Source organism: Chrysemys picta, chromosome 6 (assembly GCF_011386835.1).
Source record: "Chrysemys picta bellii isolate R12L10 chromosome 6, ASM1138683v2, whole genome shotgun sequence".
Lineage (NCBI taxonomy): Eukaryota > Metazoa > Chordata > Testudines > Emydidae > Chrysemys > Chrysemys picta.
In genome coordinates, this window is record NC_088796.1 from 91821730 (window position 1) to 91844539 (window position 22810).

General features: G+C 40.5%; 1 protein-coding gene across 5 annotated transcripts in view; it reads left to right on the top strand.

Annotated features, from left to right (window-relative positions):
* The window catches only part of GLIS3 (GLIS family zinc finger 3), a 289724-nt gene that overhangs the window by 213261 nt on the left and 53653 nt on the right, over positions 1-22810 (top strand). For all 5 annotated transcript variants that reach the window (XM_065549353.1, XM_065549352.1, XM_005296784.5 and 2 more), the window contains one exon: positions 18595-18736. In XM_065549353.1, coding sequence (XP_065405425.1) covers positions 18595-18736 — 142 coding nt within the window. The remainder of the gene's footprint in view (positions 1-18594; positions 18737-22810) is intronic.

The window sequence follows — 22810 nt, forward strand, 5'->3', positions numbered from 1 at the left end:
TACTTGACATCAGAAAGGGGATGGGGGGAAGAGGAGAATCAGAACAGAGAGTGAATGCAAAGCCAGAAATATCAAATATCTGATCAAAGAAGTCTAAAATGCAATTCAGATAATCTTCTATTTAAAAAGTCTTTAATGACTTTCAGTCATGCATAGAAAACTGTATACAATAACAACACAAAATATTTTCTTTCTATATATTTTAATTGGAGATAAAAATAACACATAAGAGTATCTTTAAACAAAATTAAAAATGCAGCCTCCATGGTTCGAGTCCATCTCCCTAAAAACAGTTGGTTCAGCTATCCCTAAGCATGGCCTATGGAAGTCAGCAATATGGAAGTACAGATAGTGCTCAGATTGGGAGAGGGTTGAATACTGGCTTGTAATGCCTCTGACCTATAATCAGCTGTAAGACATCCCCACTTCCGTGTTATCCCCTCCTTTAAACACTTCCTTTTATGCCAGGGAAATGCAATAATTCAGTGTAGTGAATCTGAAAGACAACAAATTTTAAAACACTTTTTTACACAATGTGCAACTACCTTAAGGAACTTATTACCACAAGATACCATAGAGGCCAAGAGCTTAGCAGGTTTCAAAAAAGTACCGGATATTTATGTGGATGATGAGTGTATCCACAGTACATTCATTAAAATTTTAAAAAATCCCCAGATTTATAAGGGATATAAATCCCCATGCTTCAGGACAGAAGTCAACGTAATAGTAATGAGATTAGAAAGAACCTTGATTATTCCATAACTAGTCCCTTGGGGTTTCTCATACATTCCTCTGAAGTATCTGGTCCAAGCCACTCTTGCAGACAGCATAGGACTTGGGCCTGATCTAATTCAGCAATTTGAATAGTTCTAAATGAATGAACAAAAAAGTAATTTTACAATCTGTGTTTTCTTGCTTTTTCCTTTCCCCCATTCCATTTTTATTCCTTTTTTCCTGTTCTCGCTTTCCATGTCCCCTCTCATTCTATCTCCCACTTTCACTAGGAGTGATTTTTTTTAAAGATATGCAACCAAAACTCATATAAACTGTAATGGAGGTTGGGGTGCATATGCTATGGTAAAATTGGTCCCAGTATCATTCTATCTTTGTTTCTGTCTCTTTAATAGACTCTGCTTTTCTCTTTTCTTTTCTCTCCTCCCTTACCTTTACCATTCCTCTGTCCCCATACACATTCTGTATCTGAACTATTTCTTCAGAAATATATATGCTAAAGCAACTAAATGTTTCACATTTAATGTTTTCACTAATCATTTTGTAGTATGGATAACATATTAATACAGAGTCACAAGGATCATTTCATCTCCCATTCATGATTATATAACAATCCTGTGGCATCTTGACTTCAGTGCACCTACACAAATGATGAGAATCTGGCCTTTTAAAGGTGAAAGCTCCAAAAATGACGTAAAATCTGCTTTCTATACATAAATATGTCCCAGCTTCAATATCCAATACTTCGGGCCATTCCAGGGCCAGAAGCAAGTGTTATGCTTTCTGTTCGGAAGTTGGGAATCCCTCCATCCCAAAGGAATGAAGCTCCAGTTTCTAGCCCTGCAGTGTCATGAAGTAACAGATTTTTATGTAAAGAAAGGCTGTCACTGACCTAGGACTGAATATTGCCCAGTCTGACCTCAGGACTGTGTGACTTTTGCAGGGAAAATTCTGCATTTGGGGGTAGAAGTAGGTTGCCAGGTGTCTGGTTTTTGACCAGAACGCCTGGTTGAAAAAGGACCCTGGTGGCTCCGGTCAGCAGTGCTGACTGGACCATTAAAAATCCAGTCAGCGGCATAGTGGGGCTAAGGCAGGCTCCCTGCCTGCCATGGCTCCATGAGGCTCCCAGAGCAGTAGCATGTCCCCATTCCAGCTCCTATGCATAGGGGCAGCCAGGGGGCTCCGCACGCTGCCCCCACCCCAAGCGCTGGCTCTTCAGCTCCCATTGGCCAGGAACCATGGCCAATGGAAGCTGCAGTGGCAGCGCCTGTGGATGGGACCATGCTCCACAGAGCCACCTGGCCGTGCCTCTGCATAGGAGCCGGAGGGGGACATGCCGCTGCTTCTGGGAGCTGCTTGATGTCCCAATCCCCTGCCCCAGTCCTGATCCCCCCACCCACCTGCCGAACCCCTCAGTCCCAGTCCAGAGCACCCTCCTACACCCCAAACCCCTCATCCCCAGCCCCACCCCAGAGGCTGCAGCCCCTGCCGGAGCCCTCCTCCTCCCCCCCCTGCACACCAACCCCCTGCCCCAGCCTGGAGCCCCCTCCCACATCCTGAACCCCTCATTTCTGGCCCCACCCTAGAACCCACACCCCCAACCCAGAGCCCCATACCCCTCCGTCACCCCACACCCCTGCCTCAGCCCATTGGCCCCTCCCATACTCCAAACCCCTCATCCCTGGCCCCACCTCAGAGCCTGCACCCCCAGCCTTCACCCCCTCCCACACCTCCCTGAACCAGTCCAGTGAAAATGAGTGAATGAGTGAGTGAGTGAGGGTGGGAAGAGGGAGCGACAGAGGGAGGGAGAATGGAAAAAGCAGGGGCGGGGCCTCGTAAAAGGGGTGAAGCCAGGGCGGGGCCTCAGAGGAGGGTTGGGGTGAGGGAGGAACAAGGGCGTCAGCTTTTGTATGAGTAGAAAGTTGGCAACCCTAGGTAGAAGGAAGAAACAATCACTGTCATTGTTATTTAATTTCTTCTGACAAATATGTAATGGATGAGGAGGATTCATGCAAATACACCTCTACCCCGATATAACGCCGTCCTCGGGAGCCAAAAAATCTTACCGTGTTATAGGTGAAACCGTGTTATATTGAACTTGCTTTGATCCGCCGGAGCGTGCAGCCCCGCCCCCCCCGGAGCACTGCTTTACCACGTTATATCCGAATTTGTGTTATATTGGATCGCGTTATATCGGGGTAGAGGTGTATAGACAAATAGGAAAAAATGGGAGGTAGAAAAGTAGGAGGATAGAAGGTGCAGGATATTTGCCCCAGATAATCCTCGTAATATTTGTTTTTACCTTACATTTCATGAAATCTGGCAACCATTTCTAGATTATAACATTGTTCTATTACACTGCAGTCTGAAAAGTATGAACTGAGGCATCTGATAATTTTTATATCCATTCATCTATATTAGGTAGAGGTAAATCCCTCTAATGTCTAAGGACCAAATCCTGCGGTCCTTACTCTGGGAAAATCCTGTCTGAAATTTATGACTAAGGGCCAGATGCTGATACCTTTGCTCATATTGAGTAGTTCTTTATTCTTCTATTAGTTCCCTGAAGCCAGTGAGATTACTAAAGAAGTGCGGTACTACTCAACATGAGTAAGTTTTTGTTGTTGGTTTTTTTGCAGTCAGTAAACTTAACATTTTCAAAGGAATGTTCTGCACAGAAATTTCTTACATCTGTTTAATTGATGATGTTGTGCTTGAGCATGACCATTCTATAGCCCTTTTCTTTATTAGACTCCTGTATTGAAGTTACTATCTGGGAAATGACAAAACTAAATCAATAACAAAATCCACAGCTCATTCTGTTGACCCAGCATTGACTCAAAGCCAAGTTAGAAAATGAATATTATCATTACTTCTTTATAAGACAAATTTGATGGGAAAGCTGAACTACAGTCCTGTATAAACATAAGGACTTTATCCTTTTCATATAGACATACTTTGAGATATGATATACTATTTCACCAGGGGCCCTGATTAAGGAAAGTGTATTTGTAAAATGTATGATAATTCTTGTTCATTTTTATTGTTCCCACTTTTTTTAAAAAAAGTAACCCATGCAGTAAATGGAGTCTGGGCTTCTTCAATGTTGTGTGTGTGTGTGTAGATCATGGCATGAACCAAGAAATCCACTTTCAACTTCAAAGTGGATTACTTTTTTAGTCTTTTTAAATATATTTCTGTCAAATTAAGGAAAACCTCTTGGAGCCCTCCAGTGGCCAAAATAGTACCTCTAAATTCCCATAAATATTAAGCAGGGACAAGATAGCCTAGTTGACAATGTCAGTCTTATAATTCCAAGATATAAACTTCATTTCCTGCAGTGGCTGTACTTTTAATTACAATTTCCAATGTATTTATAATTACACTGATGGACAAATGTTATTCATGACACTTTTATTTAGCTAAGACAGTGATGTAACATATCTCTGCAAAAAATATTGAAAGATTGTTAAAGAGAGAAAGAAATTAAGTTAGGTTAAGTTTGCCTATGTTGTGATATCAGTAAAACAGTCCTGGTAGTCATTTAAATAGTTAAAGTAAACAAGACCACCTACGATGAATTTAGAACCTCTCTTGGGGTTCATAAATCCACAAGAGAGAGCCCTGAAGTGAAAAGTGAGAGCTAAGTTAGACCTAATATTGTCTTATTTATCTTGATCAAACATCTAGTCCAGTGGTTGTCAAACTTGTTCCACCGCTTGTGCAGGGAAAGCCCCTGGCGGGCCAGGCTGGTTTGTGTACCTGCCGCATCCGCAGGTTCGGCCGATCGCGGCTCCCAGTGGCCACGGTTCGCTGCTCCAGGCCAATGGGAGCTGCTGGAAGCGGCGGCCAGTACGTCCCTCGGCCCGCGCCGCTTCCAGCAGCTCCCATTGGCCTGGAGCACCGAACCGCAGCCACTGAGAGCCGCGATCGGCCGAACCTGCGGACGCGGCAGGTACACAAGCCGGCCCGGCCCACCAGGGGCTTTCTCTGCACAAGTGGCGGAACAAGTTTGGGAACCACTGATCTAGTCCTTAGCTATTTATATAGATACCATGTATTTTAATAGTTCCTTATTTGCAAACTTTACTATTTTTAACATTAGACCTTCTAGTTCAGATTTATTATAAGGCAATCTTTGAGACATTGACTGCTTCATTGCACTGATACTAAATAGGACTCTCTCTTATGGAGCTGTTTCTGCACCATTTTAGCTTGTTCAAATTGCTCTTAAAGAAACCAAACCTGGATTCGTTCTGCCAGGTAACTTACCATCTTTACTGGTTCTGTAACATTAGTAAATGCAGGTTTGAAAGACTACCACCTTTGCTGCTCTGGGTACTCCACTGTTATACACAATGTCATTCAGCTGAGCAGCTAAAGATTAGAACAACAGTGTCACTAGTGCGGAATGTGAACCTCAATGAAACAGTGATACCGTTGGGCAGCTATTTATTTATCTGGTATACATTCTTGTCTCTCCCACAACAATTGCACTATGTGTCTGCTATCCCTTCTTTCTTCATTTTAAGGCTATTTGTTGCTTCTCCACTGACTCCATACAGTCAGTATCTTATACATGACACTTCAAAAAATTGTTCCGATGTTTTTAGAAGTTATTTGGAGTTAGTTTATTGGATTTGTATATTAGCCTGATGGATGTCGCAAAACACCTGACTTTCTATTTCACCAAAGAGTCAGGGGTCTCCCAAATGTCACTATTAGGATGCTAGGGAGGTAGAACATCTTATTTGTCAGAGGAGTTGGGTCTGGGGAAGGACGGAATATACAAACATTTGTCAAGTTTGCTACAAACATGGTTCCATTTTTCCTGAAAAATCTCCCTTTTTGGTGCCAGAATTAGCAAAGTGAAAACTGGGGGCTTTGCACAGCTGCTCTCAGTGAGCTCATAAAACAAACAGCCCAGGAAAAAAAAAGCTCTTCATACGCTATTGTTCCCATGAAGTCCATCAAGTGGCTTTCTAAGTTTCTCATATTGGCCCTGTCAAATTGTGGAAGTAAATGAGGTGGGGAGGGAGAAGAACACTTGCTCAGCCTTTTTTCTGGTGTTTAAAAAAACCTGAAGGAGAAAATTTTGGCTGTACTCAAAGCAGGATTTCCTGAACTGACTCTCAGATGCATTTTAGTTCTTTGAATGGTAGCTCAGGCTAGAACTGGTTGGAAATTTTTCAAATGAATTTTTTTGTCATTGAAAGAATGGCCTTTTTCAAAAGTACATATTTCCATATTAAAATTTTAGTTTTTAAATTTTTTCAACTTATTTAACAAAACTGGAAAATGAAAAATTTAGTCTTTCTTGGTTTACTATTTTTTCAGTGGCAAATTGTAACAAAGGGAGGAAGAACAAGAAAACTGAAAAACATGGAGGGAAATGAAAAATTAAAAACTTTGAAAATGAAAAATTTCAAAATCAAATATTTACAATGAAAATATACGATAAAAATGTCACATACATGAAAAACTGTTCCTTTTCAAAATCTGCAGAATGAATATGACTTCAAAGTTTTTCACTACAAAATGTTTTCCATTTTTTGATCTATTCTAGTTGGGTACATAGTTTCCTTGTCTCCTCTAAGCTTCTACTTTGATTTTTATTGGGGAGTAAACAAGCTTAGCTTGATGTTGGTAAATCTGAATTAATGCTTTTTTTAAATATCCAGGTTGTTGAGATTGTGTTCTTTGTGAAATTAATGCTCTGAGATGTGAACACTGTTATAAGGGAGCCTGAGAACAAACAGGAAGCAGATAAACAAGATTGAAATGTAGTGGCTCAGGGATCAATACCATTTTTCAATATGGCTGATAATTGTATAATCAGAAAAGACAACTTCCTTCAGATCTGCAGGAAGTCTAGAATGGTTGGATAAATACTGCAGATGATCATGAAGAACAGAGGTAGCAGAGGTGGACTGTTGTGACTCAGACTATCTGGAAGGAAAATGTTAAGGCTACAGAGGTTTGGGGCCCTATTTCCCCTCTCACTTACACTGTGTTTAAAAATGTGTAATTCCCCTGGCTAGTGTGGGGTAGGAATGTTTAAGTTAAAGTGGGGTAGGAGCTACTGACTCACACCTTTTTACATGGTCTTCTAGTTCCTAGTTGAATAAATTACCCCAATTCAGACTTCCTTACAGATCAGTGAAGCAGGTGTACATAGCCTCAGCGAGTGAAAAGGGATCTCTTATACAGCCATTCACATCACTTCTGAATTTGGCCCATTGTCACTAGGATTTGAGGCAATTCAGTTTGACTAAAACCCTGCATAAAGTCCAAGTATCTAGGCTCCATGCAGGTGAAGGGCAGGGGAGGTGAAATCCACCCTTACAACCCTGAGATCAAGACACATGGGCTGAATTCCAGCCTACCTGTGTCTGCTATTCATGTGTGCTGAAATAGTAGCCACAACCCTTCCACAATCCTTATGTGTTGGGGCCACAAGAGCCTCATCAACATGGATTATGTGGCCACTCCCTGACTAATTCCAACCATTGCCCTCCTTGCCAGTCTATGCTGGCATTGAGTAGAGAGACCCCTTCTGTAGCTCCTAGATTTTACAAAGATACACTGGCTAGCTACATCATCCAACAGCCAACCCTCTTCCCCCACAATGCATTCCTAGTACAAATGGTATAAGTGATGCAGTGCCTAATTTGTGCACCATAGGTCAATTTCACCTTCAGGAACTAATCTGGATCACTGTTACTCCTCTGGAGCTTGGCCATCCTGATAAGCTCTGTATCCCCTACCAGGTTGTCTTTTGTTCCCTTTATGTCTGACTTCCTCAAATATATAAGACTGTAGTCTTAAAATATGAAAAAAACAAGCAAAATGGGTAGAATAAAAATAGGGGAGCCAAAAGACATTCCTTTACTGAACAATATTTCCTCAGGCTATAAGACATATGATAGTTCTACATTAACCTGTAACAGGGGTGCTGGAACAATTTTTATAGTGGGGGTGCTGAGAGTCATTGAACCAAACTGTAAACTCTGTATATAATGGAACCCACTTCAAGCTAAGAGTTTGCAGCATACCCCGCATCCCTAGTTCCAGCCTATAATTAAAAACATCTAAAAAGGCTTGACAGATAGTTTACTTTTATTGTCTGCCATGGGATGCTTTGACAAATACATCCTTCTTCCACAAATAATACAGATCCGGTTTTATAAATATGAGCAGCACATAATGCTGTGTGATGTCATCTTGATTGTTCATTGTTTACACTGTTTTACAGTAGGGCCAAATTCTCTGTTTAACTTTTATGAGTATATGTTGATTTCACCCCAGTACGGCTGAAGTTACCTGTTTGTTTGCATAGACTTTGAGTAAATGGAGTTTTATGCCAGTGTTTGGGTTTAGTGGAGAGCATAGATAGAGCGCGATGTCCAGGGTTTTTCTTTTGCTGAAATCTTTGGTTCAGATTTCATGCTACAGAATTGTTTCGAGTTAGTTTTTTCATTCTCTTGCCTTAGTCTTTTTAATCCTTTCCCCAGTATTTTAAAAGGATCTCTTTCCCTGTGGAAACAATGTTAGTGCCTTTTTGCTGAATGCCTTACAAATGCAGCAAATAAACTCACTCTTTTTTCCCCTCTCTCTGTCACTCAGAATGATTGCCAAGAAAAGCAAGCACCATGAAGGGCTGAAACGTTATTCTATTGATATTCAGCAGTTATTAGTGTGTTGTGTTAGTGACAGCAAACAGCAATGTTGTAGATTATTAGCCTACATGTATCTGGAGAAACTGTTCATAACAAGGCGGGTGTTCAGAAGCAGGGCAAACAGCTTTTCTCCAGCTCCTAAAGTACCAGCCCTGTGTAATTCTGAGTCTGTCTTTCAGTTTTAAGTTGCTCTTGTTCAAACTCTTAGTTCAGATTTCACTGTTAATACTGCAAAAGGGAGAGAATTGAGTAAAGGGGGGAGGGGAGAGGAATCTATTTTCTTGCTGTGAGAGCAGATGAATTTAAGGATATTTTCCCCCAACTTGTTTTCTATGGAGTCCATTTAAAATATGTCATTAATGCAAACAGAAGTGCATTCAGAGGGTAAGGGTCAGTGAGCAGTGCCCATGGCAACTAAGAAACTATTCTGCACAAAAAATGCGGTAAAGAGTAAGTGTTTTAATCCTCAACTTTAATCCCTTTACTTCCTGTTCTCAAAATGAAATATAAATCAGGCACCATGGAGTGCAGCAATTTTTCCTGAAAGGGACATTGGCAAGAAAAGGATTAGTAATGGGCAGAAGTGTTTAAGGAATTTAATCACACAATTTGTTGTAAAACTTTTGAGACTACGAGTGACCAGTTCTTTTGAGCCTGGCCAATGAAAAACAACAAAACATACTTTGAAAGTGATTAGAGGTCTGGCTCTGGCTGACACCCCCATTTCTTGTTGTTGTTACATCATTGCAGCAGTTGCTGTGACTTGAGAAACCATGGAATGTATTTGGTGTGCCCACTGAGAAGGCTCCGAGATGGGGGTGGTATTTTAATGGTGGTGTATAGAGGACTCTTCTGATCTCTAGGAAACAGAGACAATAAAGCAACCTGCATTTTTCATCTTGCTACTGGGGTTGCTGCAGTTGTTATAATCAGGAGATTAGCAAAGCACCGTGACATTAATATTTACAGATAGACTACTTCCTACTACATTTTTCCATCACTGCTTTCAATCCTGAGCTTTCCCTTGTGCTGGTATAGGCTTTGGCGATATGGAGTAGTGGTACATGCTCAAGGAGGAAGAGCTAGCATCATACTTGAAGAAATAAATATATTGTCACATGGCCAAAAAACAAACCAAAAAGAAAATGAATCAAAGCACAACTGAAACATCCCTTATTTGACAAGTGCAGCAATGTTTGTTATGCCTGTATTCCACCTTTGTTATCAAACTATGCCCCTTTTCATTCATGCCTTTCACCTCTCCCTTCAGGATTTATATGAGATTGTTTCCTGCTATTTTTATGCATATTCCTATGACGCTGTCGCAAAGACTTGTCAGTAAATAGTTCAGCAACTGTGGGTATAAAATATATAAGCAGCTATCAAACTCTTCCCACTGAAATCCTGTGTCCATGAGCTATAGAACCTGATGGTCACTGCTGTGTTAGTGCCATGTACAATCTCACAGATTATGAGTGATAAAGGTTCTGCAGACCACATTAGGTCCTTGGTATTACCTGTGCAGTCCTTTTGCCTTCACTGGTTTTACACAAGTGTAACTGATTGGAACTAAGTAAACAATTCTATTGAAGAATAGAATTCAGCTCTCACTTGCTTAATTGTGTTGGCTATACAGGCTAACAGGAGTTAAAAATGAAATATATTTTTGTCCTTAAAGAAAGCAGACCTCACTGAATACACACATTGACCAGCTCAGTTGAGTGAGAAGTGATTTTATTTAATCACTTTTCAGACTAGAATTGCACTTTTAGATAACAGATTGAGTTTCACCTGCTTTGAGCCTCCTCAAGGATGTGCACATCTTTGAGTTTCTGGTTTTTTTTTTTAATGTATGTAAAGTAAGGATGATTAAGATAATTATAGATAAAGAATATAATCGACTCACTTTAGGCTTCATGGAAGTAGTGAGTTTTCAGGAGCAATTTGAATAAAGGGAGCGTAGAAGCGTAATGCTTTTTCTTAGATACCCAAAACTTGGGACAGCTTCACTGAGGCTTGTGAAATTTTGGGCAAAGCTGGCCCTGTTTGAGAGTCCCCAGACTGATTTCCAGTTTCAGTAAGACTCATGGGGTTTGGCTGTGTTGTAGGTTGAGCTGTGAGTTTGTTAGAACCTGAAACTCATAGCAGAATGTGTGTTTGGGGGTGGGGGGTGTTATGGTTCAAGGGTGAACTGTACCTTTGACCCCTCACTCTGTCTCTCTGTGGACACACTTTTGAAACGACAGGCACATATCTGCGCTTCCCTCAGGATGGAATCCCCTGATTCACCCCATTTTTAGACTGGATCCCCAAGTCACAGCCATATCCTCAGCAAGTCCAACTGGCTTCTGGCCCATGCTTAGGCTTCCCTCTGGGGTCCGATGACTAGGGCTCTGTGTCTGTCACAGAGGTCACGGAAGTCATGGATTCCATGACTTTCCACAACCTCTATGACTTCTGCAAGAGGGAGCGTGTGGGGGCTGTTACTTGGGGGGCCCCCAAGACAGCCACACCCAGCGCTGCTCCGGTGGCCCTGGCAGCGGTCCCTGGGCAGATGCTGGAGCAGCCGCAGTCCCCAGCCAGCCAGCTGGAACAGCCACGATCTGTGGCTCCCGGCGTCTGGTGCCACTGGCCCTGGGCGCCCCCTCCCCAGTAACAGCCCCCCCACATTCCTCCAGTGGGCTCCCCCCCCCCCAAGATTTAATCACAGGTATTTGTAGTATAAGTTATGGACAGGTCCTGGGACGTGAATTTTTGTTTATTGCCCATGACTTGTCCATGACTTTTACAAAAAATACCCGAGACTAAATCGTAGCCTTACCTATAACCAATATGAACGTGCAGTAACAGAGAACAACTTGTTCAAAGCAAAGTATTGTTTATCCATAGAAACATCACAGAGACAAAAGTCTTAAAACAACAGCAGCCTATATTCTTATTGACTTAGCTAAGCTTTGAAACCATTCCTTGAAAGTTTAGATGGCCCCCCGGTTATCTGTGGTGCCCCAGCATCAGGGGCCATGTTACAGTCTGTTTCTCTGCAGACTGCCTCCCTTCACCAGGCTGCTCTTTAACACAGTTTCCTTTGTTAAAGACTTGCTGCCCTGGTTCCCCCGAAGTTTCCAGCTGAAACCTTCCCCTCTCCTCTCCCCACTCACATCCTGGGATTCAGCCAGATCCTGATTCCACATTAATGGAGGTGAGCTTCAAAGACCTTTAACACCTCTAGTGTCCATTTGAGTACTAACAATCTGTTTCTGTCTACAGCCATTGTGACATTGTCTTTGGATTCCTCAAGGCCACAGCTACCTACAAGTGATTTAACCCTTTGTAACAGATTAGCCAGCAACACAATAACCACCAAACCCATTCATTCTTAAAATGAATACATATATTACCCACATGTTTCACAGGGTTACAAACCCATGAACCCAAAATCTAAAAAAAGGTTCAGGGGACCCCTCTCCTAGACAAAACTGCCAGGTTTTGTCCTGCTCCAATGACAGGTCAAAATAATCTTTCAAAAATTCAACTATTTACTATTAGAAATTGGCCCAAACATCAAATTTAGATCCCAGTGCAAACCTTCCAAAGCTGGGGAGTGAGTATTCAGATACAGGGGTTTTGGTTCAGATCAATCTAGAAAGAGGGGATGTTGCAAAATTTGGATCTGGCCATGACATTTCCCCAAATTTGGAAGTGATTAGATCTGGGTTTTGGTTTGACCCCGTCTGTGTTTCTGTTACTAAGAACATTCTTTATTTTGTATATAGATTTTCATACCAACTTTTCACACATAACAAAGGAAAAAAGATGGGTTCACTCTCAATGGACCCCCAGATGGATGTAGCACTTGTTCATTACCCTACTTAGAAGATACTCCACTCACATGAAAAGAGAGATCTGCCAAGTACATCTCTTTTCAAAGGAGTAGAGCGTAATTCAGCATAACTGGGCTCTTTGTCAGGTTGCATTTATCTAGAGAAACTAGCTGTTAGACAATAACATACAGTAGCTATATATATTTCCAAGTCAATCTGACACAGAATAGTACAGATGATTTTTTAAAATGGCATGGACTACACTGCTAGATTGCTGGTCACTATGAACAAAGACCAGGAACTTATTTGAATCGCAAAGAAAAGCAGCTTGAATGGGACATATTGTACGTATTGTAGGCAGTGTTTTACATAAGATGGTGGCAATATGAATGGGTTTAACTATCAGAGATGAGCTCTGTAAGAAGCTGTGTGTGTCTGTATGTGTGTCTCTCTTAGTTTTCATGTCTATGACTAGACTGCAGAGCAAAGAAAGCTTCCTTTATGAAAATGTGAGCTTCTATAATACAGTGAAAATTACAGAAGAGACCACCTTTAATAGATAATCTCCTGGCTTACAAGACTACCCCAAAGGATCCCCAAGCCTATGTAGTAGAATTCTAATCAATCTTTATTAGATGACAACCACTGTTAAGCAAGCAATTTTGGTTGATCCAGTAAATGGTTAATTAAGACAGATCTCACTGGATTTCTAATTGACTTCTCAAAAAGAGAAGCTTCAGTGTTATTTTCTGATTTTTGGAAAGTTCCACAGGCTCTGCTCCAGCTGAAATTTCTTCTTTCAAATGGTGTTCTTGCTTCTATATCATTTTCTGACAAGAAAGAATGTGAGTTGCTCAATGACAGTTTTAGAATATACTGATCTATAAGAAAGCGGTGTTTTATATACACAGTAATAGTAAAATTCAGTTCAGTCTTTCTCCTTCCAACATTCTTTAGTCTTGAGAAAGCAATGTTTCTTATCTTGCACAACTATTCCAAAACCAAAGTATTTTGTTACCTTAAAAATAATCGTCTAGTAGCCAATGATAACTTAGTGCACAGGTACCAGATGTTTTTATTTTTTAGATTTATCTTTAATACAAAGGTCCAAGAAGTATCTAGGGTGTTTTTTCTTGATTTAGGAAAGATCACAAAAATGAATTATATTTTATCTTAGCATTCAACATGTCCTGGTCTTCAGTATCAGTTATTGGTGAAGAGTAGTAAATATAAGGTGTTTTTTTTTATTTTATTTTTATACTGAAATATAATGCTACTCTCAGTGGATGATAGACTAGTCTTATTTGTTAAGTTCCATTCTGTTTACTGGTCAAGTGTTTTAATTAGAACAGACGGCAAAAGCTGTTTAAAACGTGTATATGTATCTGTTAAAGTTGCACAGATCTCAGGTGATTAAATAGAGGCGAAGAGCTTCACGACAGAGACCCCTTCCTTCTATATTGTTTCCCAGCTCTATATTACTTCTGAGTGGAGGAATTAGGAAAAAACTTGGGAAGTACAAACTTGCAGAATTTCCACTGTCAGCATGATTTAGTCCTGTGCATGGGAGCATTAGACCTTGATGAAGTTGATCTGTATGAACAGCATGTGATCTACCATGCAAACATATAGCATGAATAAACACTCTTACATAGCTTTGGCTTCATGTTTAATTTTTATTTTTCCAGTGGTCAGATTGGTGTACTCTATCAGTGCCATTCGACTAGCAGGCATGAGATTTGGCTCTGTACTATTTCAGGCAAATATTAACTTCCGGATATTCTCCTAGACAAATTCACAAAATGTGTGGAGGCAAAGGTAGAGGATCATGCTCCACTTCCATCACTACCATCTTCCAGGCAGACAGTGATAGGCATACTTGACCACCACTAAGCCTTACTCAGTCCTTATCAGCTGGGGTTGTTGTTATTATTGATTCATAAATTATGCAACTCACTTTATATCTATACATAGAAAATAGTTTTATAATGCTATGACATTTTAGTGTAAAGAATTCTCCCCATTAAAAATATTGATATTCAGTTTTATTTTGCCATTTAAGACACGGCAGCCACAGTAGATCTGACAAGTGCCAGACAAGTGGCCACATTTGTTATTGATACTTGACCCTATGTGTGGAGATCTTCTGTTATGCACACAAGTGTACATACAGCCCATACAAGTTGCTTTCAGAATAATTAGGTTGAAACTTCTTGGACATAAATTATTAAGCTGGTAAGTTTTTGTGGTGAGAGAGGCCCAGTCTTTGTGAAGAAGAACTGATGTTAAAATGCTAAATACCAGGCAGGGTTTTGAAGTTATTATGATCCTATTTTAAATGGTTTGGGAAAAACTAATCCTATTTTAAAAATCTTAAACTACTTTTCTCATGGCCAGGACTCTTCATAAACACACATTTTTGTGGCATCTGATTCCTGTTGAACAAGAAGAAGAACCTACCAATGTTATGCAGAAACACGCACAACCCAGATAAAACACATTGGCTAGAGAAATGCAAAACAAAAGGTCTTTGATTCTTAGTAGTTTTCTTTGGAAATATGTCATGCATCAAACTAACGTAATGCCTCTGCTTTTAGACTCAAATACAATGAAATTGAAAATTGAGGAATCTGGCCCTTATTCCCTCCTAATTACTTCCACTTGACTCACTTAATCTTGGGTGATTATTCAATCATATCTGAAATGAGAAAATGGCAGGAGTAGAATTTCCATCTCTTGTTCTGAGAGCTTATAAACATTAGCAGAACTGTCATGAGGGATGGGGGGAGGAACAAATGTAAATCGCTGTTGACAGTGCCTTGTTTTTATATATTAAAAGAAATCCCCATATTGTGATGGAAGCAGCTCAAGTTTCTAAATACAGAGCTTGTCAAGTCTGCTGGGTGATTTAATTATTAAAGTTGAAAATCTATCATTTGAACAAATATTTCATAAAGGAAGGTTGTGCAGCAGCTCAGCAGCTGGGTTGTTTACTTGCACCTGGGCCAGCCATGAATTCAGGCCAAGAAATGGCACACCGGAAACCTGTATGCTCAGTGTGTTAAGAATGTCTGTCATTAATTTCATCACTCAGCAAGATAACTTGCTACAGACCGTACCTTTGCCTCTCTGCTCAAGGGTAGAATGATTGGCATGTTTTAAGTCACAATGAAATTGCACTGATGACTAGCTGGATGCTCATATGAGATGGACTCTGTCACAGCCAGGAATACAGTATATTTGATTTGCAAGTTTGAAGTGAGACTTATTACATAGTCAAATCAAAGTCCAGTTATTTCAGAAACTACCTTAAGAATGGATGATATCCCTATAACCCAGCCTGAGTAAGGGGCACATGTAAATATACTCTCACAGAAGCAAAGCAGAAATTAGATTGTCAACATAGAGCTGGTCAGCATTTTTTCTTAACTTTTTTCTATGAAAATAGGCTGGTTGACAAAAAACAGAAATTTTCACGAGAGAATTTCTGTTTTTAACAACATTTGGGGGGGTTTAATCGGAAAAAATGACTCCAAAAACCAATTTTAGTTTTTGACAATGTAAACCAAAAAATTACAGTTTTCAGGCTTTCTATGAAAACCTGAAAAATTCTGTGAAAATTTTTGACTACTTTTTTTAAAATGTTTGCAAGAAATAAAATACATCTTTTTGACCTGCGGAAACTATGATGCTGAGAGTCACCATCTCTTTTGCTCCAGAGAGGATATAGCTTGTACCTGCCCTTTTACTGGCACAGATAACTTCCCCCCTCTGCAATGGTTCCGGTGCACTGCCTGATGCATTAGTGGGGTGGAGACAAGGCTGCCCAGGCATTCTTGCCTGTTTCCTAGCCACCTTTGCAGGAAGGAAAATAGCAGACCTGTGGCAACTGTTTCTCTTTTCCCCTCACTCCCCACAGTGTAGGCTACATGGAGAAGACAGGGTGCCCCTAACACCTTTATTCCCTTGCAAGGGTGTGCAGTATGTCTCATGACTGACCTTTTTATAGTTTTGTTGTGCAACTGTGCAACTGACTGCAGAATCCACCTCTTTCTCCAGAATCTAAGCTTTCATTTGTTTTTAGTCCTCATAGTTGTGAAGAAACCCTTCCAAATGTGAGCTGAACGTAATGAATGCAGTGTGGTCTTTCTGGGAGATAATTACATGGGTTCAGAACCCTCTGCAGACAGACAATCAGAACACAGCTTTCTTCCAGAGTTTTTTATAAGAATTATTCCTGATCGCTGGGCAAGTCAGAAAATTTTGTTTTAGCACTGATTGTCCTGAGGGAATCATTCCCAGTGCCAGATAGAAAACACATGTCACAAACAAAGCAAAATAGAGAGAAATGTGTGTAATGTACTTTGTGTATATTTGGTTGACATTTCTGTTTAACATGCATATCTAATGTGTAAATACTCAAACTACACTTCTCTTAGTTCTGTTAACTACTTTTCCCTTAATTGTACCTGCCTGTGGTTCCTAAAGAAAAAGGTGATCAGTTCCATGCTATGAAGTAAAAAGGACCAATTAATTGCAAACAAGCAATTTACACAGGAACCTCTGGAAATCTTCACTCTGTGTAAACATTGGTTTGAAATCTTTCTTGAAAAGGATGGTTGTCTTTGTTTTATTATTATTTTTATTTTATATTATTATGATGATGAATCAGGTTTGGTAGAAATTAGCACGACTTCTGCTTCTTATGTTAAGAAAACTATAGATGAAAAGAATTTAAATATGTTTGGCCCCAGGAGTACACATGCACTTAATTTCATAAAAGGCCATATTACTGCTGGTAGCAGTAATGGCATAAGAACTAGTAAGTAATAGAAAGCAGACAGGGGTTCCAGGCTACAGTAGAAAAAACATCTGGGCCCTTGAGCAGATTGTAAATATGGGCGATAAATGAAAACTGATTTTCAGAACTCATATTAAACTTGATTTTTTTTCTTTGAAATTTTCTATGCTTTGGGCTTTAGATAAACTCCAGAAAAACATACATACATACATACCTTACAAAGATCTTTTACCCTTAGGAATATTAAGCACCACTGTTGCATAACTTTTTTGTTTCAGAGAGGAAAATAATGTACAGTATACGTGGGCCGAGCAAATGGTTTTAACTAATCACAGTCCTCCTCATTTATGATTTCAATGTTATTTGTCTCTGTTATAGTTAATATAGTTACACTGCTTTGAATATATGGGCCTGATTCTCCACTCCATTACCCCAGTTTGACACCATTGAAAATCCAGTGAAGTCAATAAGTCATGCCAATGTAAAGCAGGAGTCATGCTGCTTAAAACTGGTCTAACAGAGTGGGGAATGATTCAATGTGTTTTTAAGGCTTTGAGACAATGAAGCTCATCCTTGAAGAGCTGGGGAAACCCTAGACTCATTGCTTGAAGCCACCAACAGATCAATCCCAGCACGACATTGCCTGACCTGCAACATGATGAAATCACAAATTAATATCAGCATCATGCACTGTGACTATTTTGTGGCTCTCCATAAGTCCATTCAACACTGTTGCCTCTTTCTCTGGTTCCCCATTCCCAAATGTGGGAGGAACAGGGATGTTTCTCTCTTCCTCTGTTTCTTCTCTTCTCCTTATCTTCCTCCGCTGGATTGTTGGAGGAATTGGGTTAGATCCTGGATTTCTATAGCCCACTTACTTAGCACTCTCTGTATGGCCTCTCATGAGACCACGCAAAGTGAAAGGTGCTTCCAATTAGACCCATAGGGCCTCATTCTCATTTACATTAAGGCCATTTTACAGCTTCAGCACTGTAAATATAACTCTTTATGTCCACTATATATTGCCAAAGTGGTCTTAGTGTAAATGAGAATCAGGTCCATAAACTCCAGATGAGCTGTATATAAGGGTAACAAAACTTTACATGTGTCTTTAGAGCTATAGGTTGAGATCACTATTTTAAGACATCTTACAAATGTTTATACTGTACACATCACTTCCCTGCTCATAAAGGAAATGTTGGTCCCATTTGATAGTTTCTCTAATGTGCAGCAGTCAAGCCAGTATTTCAATTCTGTGGAGCACTGTGCAAAGAAGAGAGCATCTTTTGTGAATTTCTTCTGCTCGCCCCTCCCCCGCTCCATCCCCCTCACTTGGTTCTTAAAATATTTCCTTCTGTGGGCCATCAGGATGCTTTGTGGCCCATATTTTGAGAACCACTGCAGTAATGGAACAGTCATTTCTCAGGATTGTATATAGAAGAATCTTTCTCTCTCAGTTTCCTCCTCCAACCCCTCAGCCTTTCTTCATTATCACTGCCCAATATCTTGGTGATCATTTTCCTGTGATGATGGTTTTTCCTTCTTATCTCTTGTGCTTCAGTTGCGATCAAGCTCAGAGCTTGACCAGGACATCCTCAACGATTGCCTCACTATTCAGCCTCTCCAACCAGCCCCTTCACCACATGATGCTGCAGACAATACCATGGGACGATCGCCAGGGCCTGTTCATGACATCTACACAGGTATAGTAAAAAGACAGGAAATGATCCCAGAACATTTAAAGTTAAGTATGCTTGATGTATACTTCTGGGATTTTTAATGTGTGGAAAACTCTCTAAAATCCACCTCTTTTGCTTCCTAAACTGCTCCTGAGAAGAACAGAACAATGTACAGTATATTAGAAAGGTATGTCTCTATCTGATATTTAAGTCTTTTTTAGCAGGTCTCATTTTGCACATGAAAAGACATACCACAGTAAGGAATATGTTTGCTCTATGGGAATTGGACTCCTGCCAGAGGTTCAATTCACCCATTCCTTCTATGCTCCTTAAGTTCATTAAATTCGATTTAGAACTGAAAGGGAATGTTTCCCTCTTTGCTATTCATAGGCTACATATCATTTTTCTAATAAAGGTATATAAATTAGGTTAAATGTGGCATTTTGTTAGAAGATATCATAAACCCTGTCCTACAGGTAAATATAAATCCACCAGTAAACATATCTATATTGTTTACATAACAAGCCCTTTTTATAGTTTCAATTAAGTGTTTGGGAATTTCACTCTCAAATAATGGCTGAGGTTGATTTGCAGTGGTATAGCTGTTCAAATTTAAGCAAATATTGAAATATTAAGAAAATAAAAGTGACAATATTTTCCAAAGTTCAAGATCATCTGTAACATGCGGTGAATGACATTTCAGCATTGAGTATGAAATATCTAGATAACTGAAAAGACACCTATTTTTCAGTATTCACTATTATTCTAGCAGCTAGAATAATGTTGCGTCTCCCAACAGTCTTCATTCTCACTTAGCTGAGAGTCTAATTGAAAACCTCATTGGCAAATGAGGAGGATAACAAAATAAAGTGGCTATTTTAAATAATGTTCTCCTCCTCATTGTAAGATTCAGCTAACTCTTTCACTTGCCAATGAGGTTTTCAATTAGACTGTTAGCTAAGTGAGAATGAAGACTGTTTTATATATGTGTGTGTGTGTACACACACACACTATATAGTAGTTTCATTTTGCGGTAAGACATGCCAGTTCTCAATTTGTTTTTCCCAAGGCTGTTGTTGAACTATATAGTACTTTTAATGTCATTTTTCTCATGTGTGTTTGATGTGTAATGTTATGATTGAGATTTACACAAAGAAAAGTCAGGAAATTGAAAGTTGTGGTTCTCACAGTGACTACAACTCAGGCCCTTTTCATATAAGAACTGTTTTGTCTTACTTCATATGACGTTAATTTTTAATGCCTTAATCCATGTAGTCTATTCAATCTCGTTCAACCTGAGTGTTGAGGGAAATGTCAAAATTCAAAGTTACATTTGTGTACATGGAATCTCTATCATAATTACTTTACTAACATAATTTTGTGTACATTTGATTCTCTTTTATTGCCCTCTGAGAAGGGGATGGATATTGAAGAAGTTTGAATAAATCACTTGATCTGCTGGACCTTCATCCATCTGAATACAAACTTAAACTTTTTTCAGGAAAGAAAAGGTTTGGTTATTTCCCCCAGCCCAAAAAATTATCTTTCATTGGTGACTTACTGACTTGGGGCCAGATAGTGCCTGAGTTCCAGAAGAGCTCAGCACGTTCTCACAAAAATGTCTCAGTGAGAGCTGCTGAGATTTTTACAAATCTGGCTTATAGTGTGTTGTTGAACTTTTCAGTTCTAGGTTGCAGATTCAAATCCAGCGCAGGCTGGGAAGGACCAGAAGTTTCTGCTGTCCAGTGTCGTAGGCCAAATGAATTAGTGAGCTCAGTCCAGTTCTTAGTCAACAGTTGTCCACTTTTAAGGTTGCGGGACTCAGCCCTGCGGCGCCTCCTGCTGGTTGTCTGTGGGAATTAGCTCATCCCAGCTCCGGAGCGCCATCTGCAGGCCGGTGAGCCACCTTCCCTCACTCTACTCCCAGGACCCGGTGCCCCGTTATCTGGGGTAACCTGGCAGTAACCCCACAGTTCTGGGTCTCCCCCTCCCAGGGGAACCCTCACCTACTATCCCCACTTTGCCTTAGTCTTGGCTACTGCCAGTCACTGGGGCAGACTGCAGTGTATCAGCCACTCATCATAGACAAAGGGGTTTGGACCTGCTGCCTTTGCCTACCCGTGAGCTGCCCCTTTGCAACCCCAGTACCCAGTTGGTCTTACCCTAGGCCTGCAGCCTGGGGGGTTTCCAGGCCGGAGCTGCCCAGCTCCTCTTGCCTTCCCCCAGCCCTACTCCACCTTAGGTACCCAGGTATGCTCCCTAGCAGCCAGGCCCTTCTCCCTCTAAAGGCAGAGAGAGAGTGTTTGCTTGAGCTCCAGGCTCAAGCCTTTATAGGGCCAGCTGGGCCCTGATTGGGGCATGACCCCATCTGAGCCTGCTTCCCACTCAGCCTGGGCTGTTCCCCCTGCCATAGCCCTCTCAAAGGGCTGGTTTAAGCCCTTCCGGGCAGGAGCGGGTGACCACCCGGCTACACCACTCTATAAATGACACAATTTAGCACTCTTTTTGTCAGTCTCAGCAGAGAGATCAAGGACCAAATAGTCATGGAAACTGAACTCCCCTCACCCTTGCAACTGGTGTTTTAGGATCCTAGTGACATGGAGTAGAGCTAGTAGTTTCCCTAACATGCTTTACTAGTGGCTAAATAGATGGCCTCTGACTCCAGCATCTTTCATTAGATTTTTTTTCCCCATTTTTGCATGGTCCTATAGGGAGCAAAAGTGACAATATACTGTGAGAATCAATATTTCCAGACTTATTCAAATCAAGAAATACTGGAAATCTCATTAATTTCTAGCTCAGTTTTGTAGACTCAGGAAGTTTGGATGAGGTATGCATAAGCATCCAAACTTTTGTACTTTTATCCATATTGAATAATCAGTTTACTTTCCATTTAAGTTCCAGTAATACATTTGTTGTATGCTGAAACACAAGTTTGAAATGCAACTGGGCCACTATGGCCTGATCCAAAGGCCACTGATATCAATAGACTTTAGAGAGAGCCCCAGTGCAGAAACTGAAAGCTCAGGAGTAAAACTGCTAGGTAAGAAACTTAGTGTTGCCAAATCTTGTGATTTTATCAAGGGGTTTTTGCTATTCAGAGTGGGGTTTTTAGCTTTTTATGATCCTCTGCTGCATTTTCATCAAGACAATGCGTATTTCCAATACAATTGAATCCAGGCTGCCGGGAGGCAATATGGCCACCCCCTCTACTCTGTCACTGTGAGGGGGATAGAGGGATACATTAGAAGCAAGAGAAAGACCAAGGACAGGGTATGTCCATTACTCAATGAGGGGGGGGAAACAATAACAGAAAAATGTGGAAATGGCAGAAGTGCTAAATGACTTTTTTGTACCAATTTTAACCAAAAAGTTTAGTAACAATTGGATATATCACTTCATGAATGCCAGTGAAAATGAGGTAGGATCCGAGGCTAAAATAGGAGAATAACAAGTTAAAAATTACTTAGACAAGTTAGATGTCCTCAAGTCACCAGTGCCAATTAAATACGTCCGAGAATACTCAAGGAGCTGAATGAGGAGATAGCTGAGCCATTGCCAATTATTTTCGAAAAGTCATGAAAGACAGGTGAGATTCCAGAAGACTGGAAAAGGGAAAATATAGTTCCCATCTATAAGAAGGGGAATAAGGACAACCTGGGAACTACAGACCAGTCAGCTTAACTTCAGTACCTGAAAAAATTATGGAGCAAATAATTAAGTAATCAATTTGAAGACACCTAGAAGATAATAAGATAAGTAACAGTCTTCACGGATTTGTCAAGAACAAATAGTATAAAACCAACCTAATAGCTTTCTTTGACAGTGTAATAAGCCTTGTGGATGGGGGGGAAGTGGTAGATGTGGGAGATCTTGACTTTAGTAAGGCTTTTAATACTTTCACCTGACTTACTCTTAAACAAGCTAAGGAAATATAAACTTGATGGAGCTACTATAAGGTGGGTGCATAACTGATTGGGAAACCATTCCCAGAGAGCAACAGAGGGTCCTGTGGCACCTTTGAGACTAACAGAAGTATTGGGAGCATAAGCTTTCGTGGGTAAGAACCTCACTTCTTCAAATGCAAGTCAGATGAGG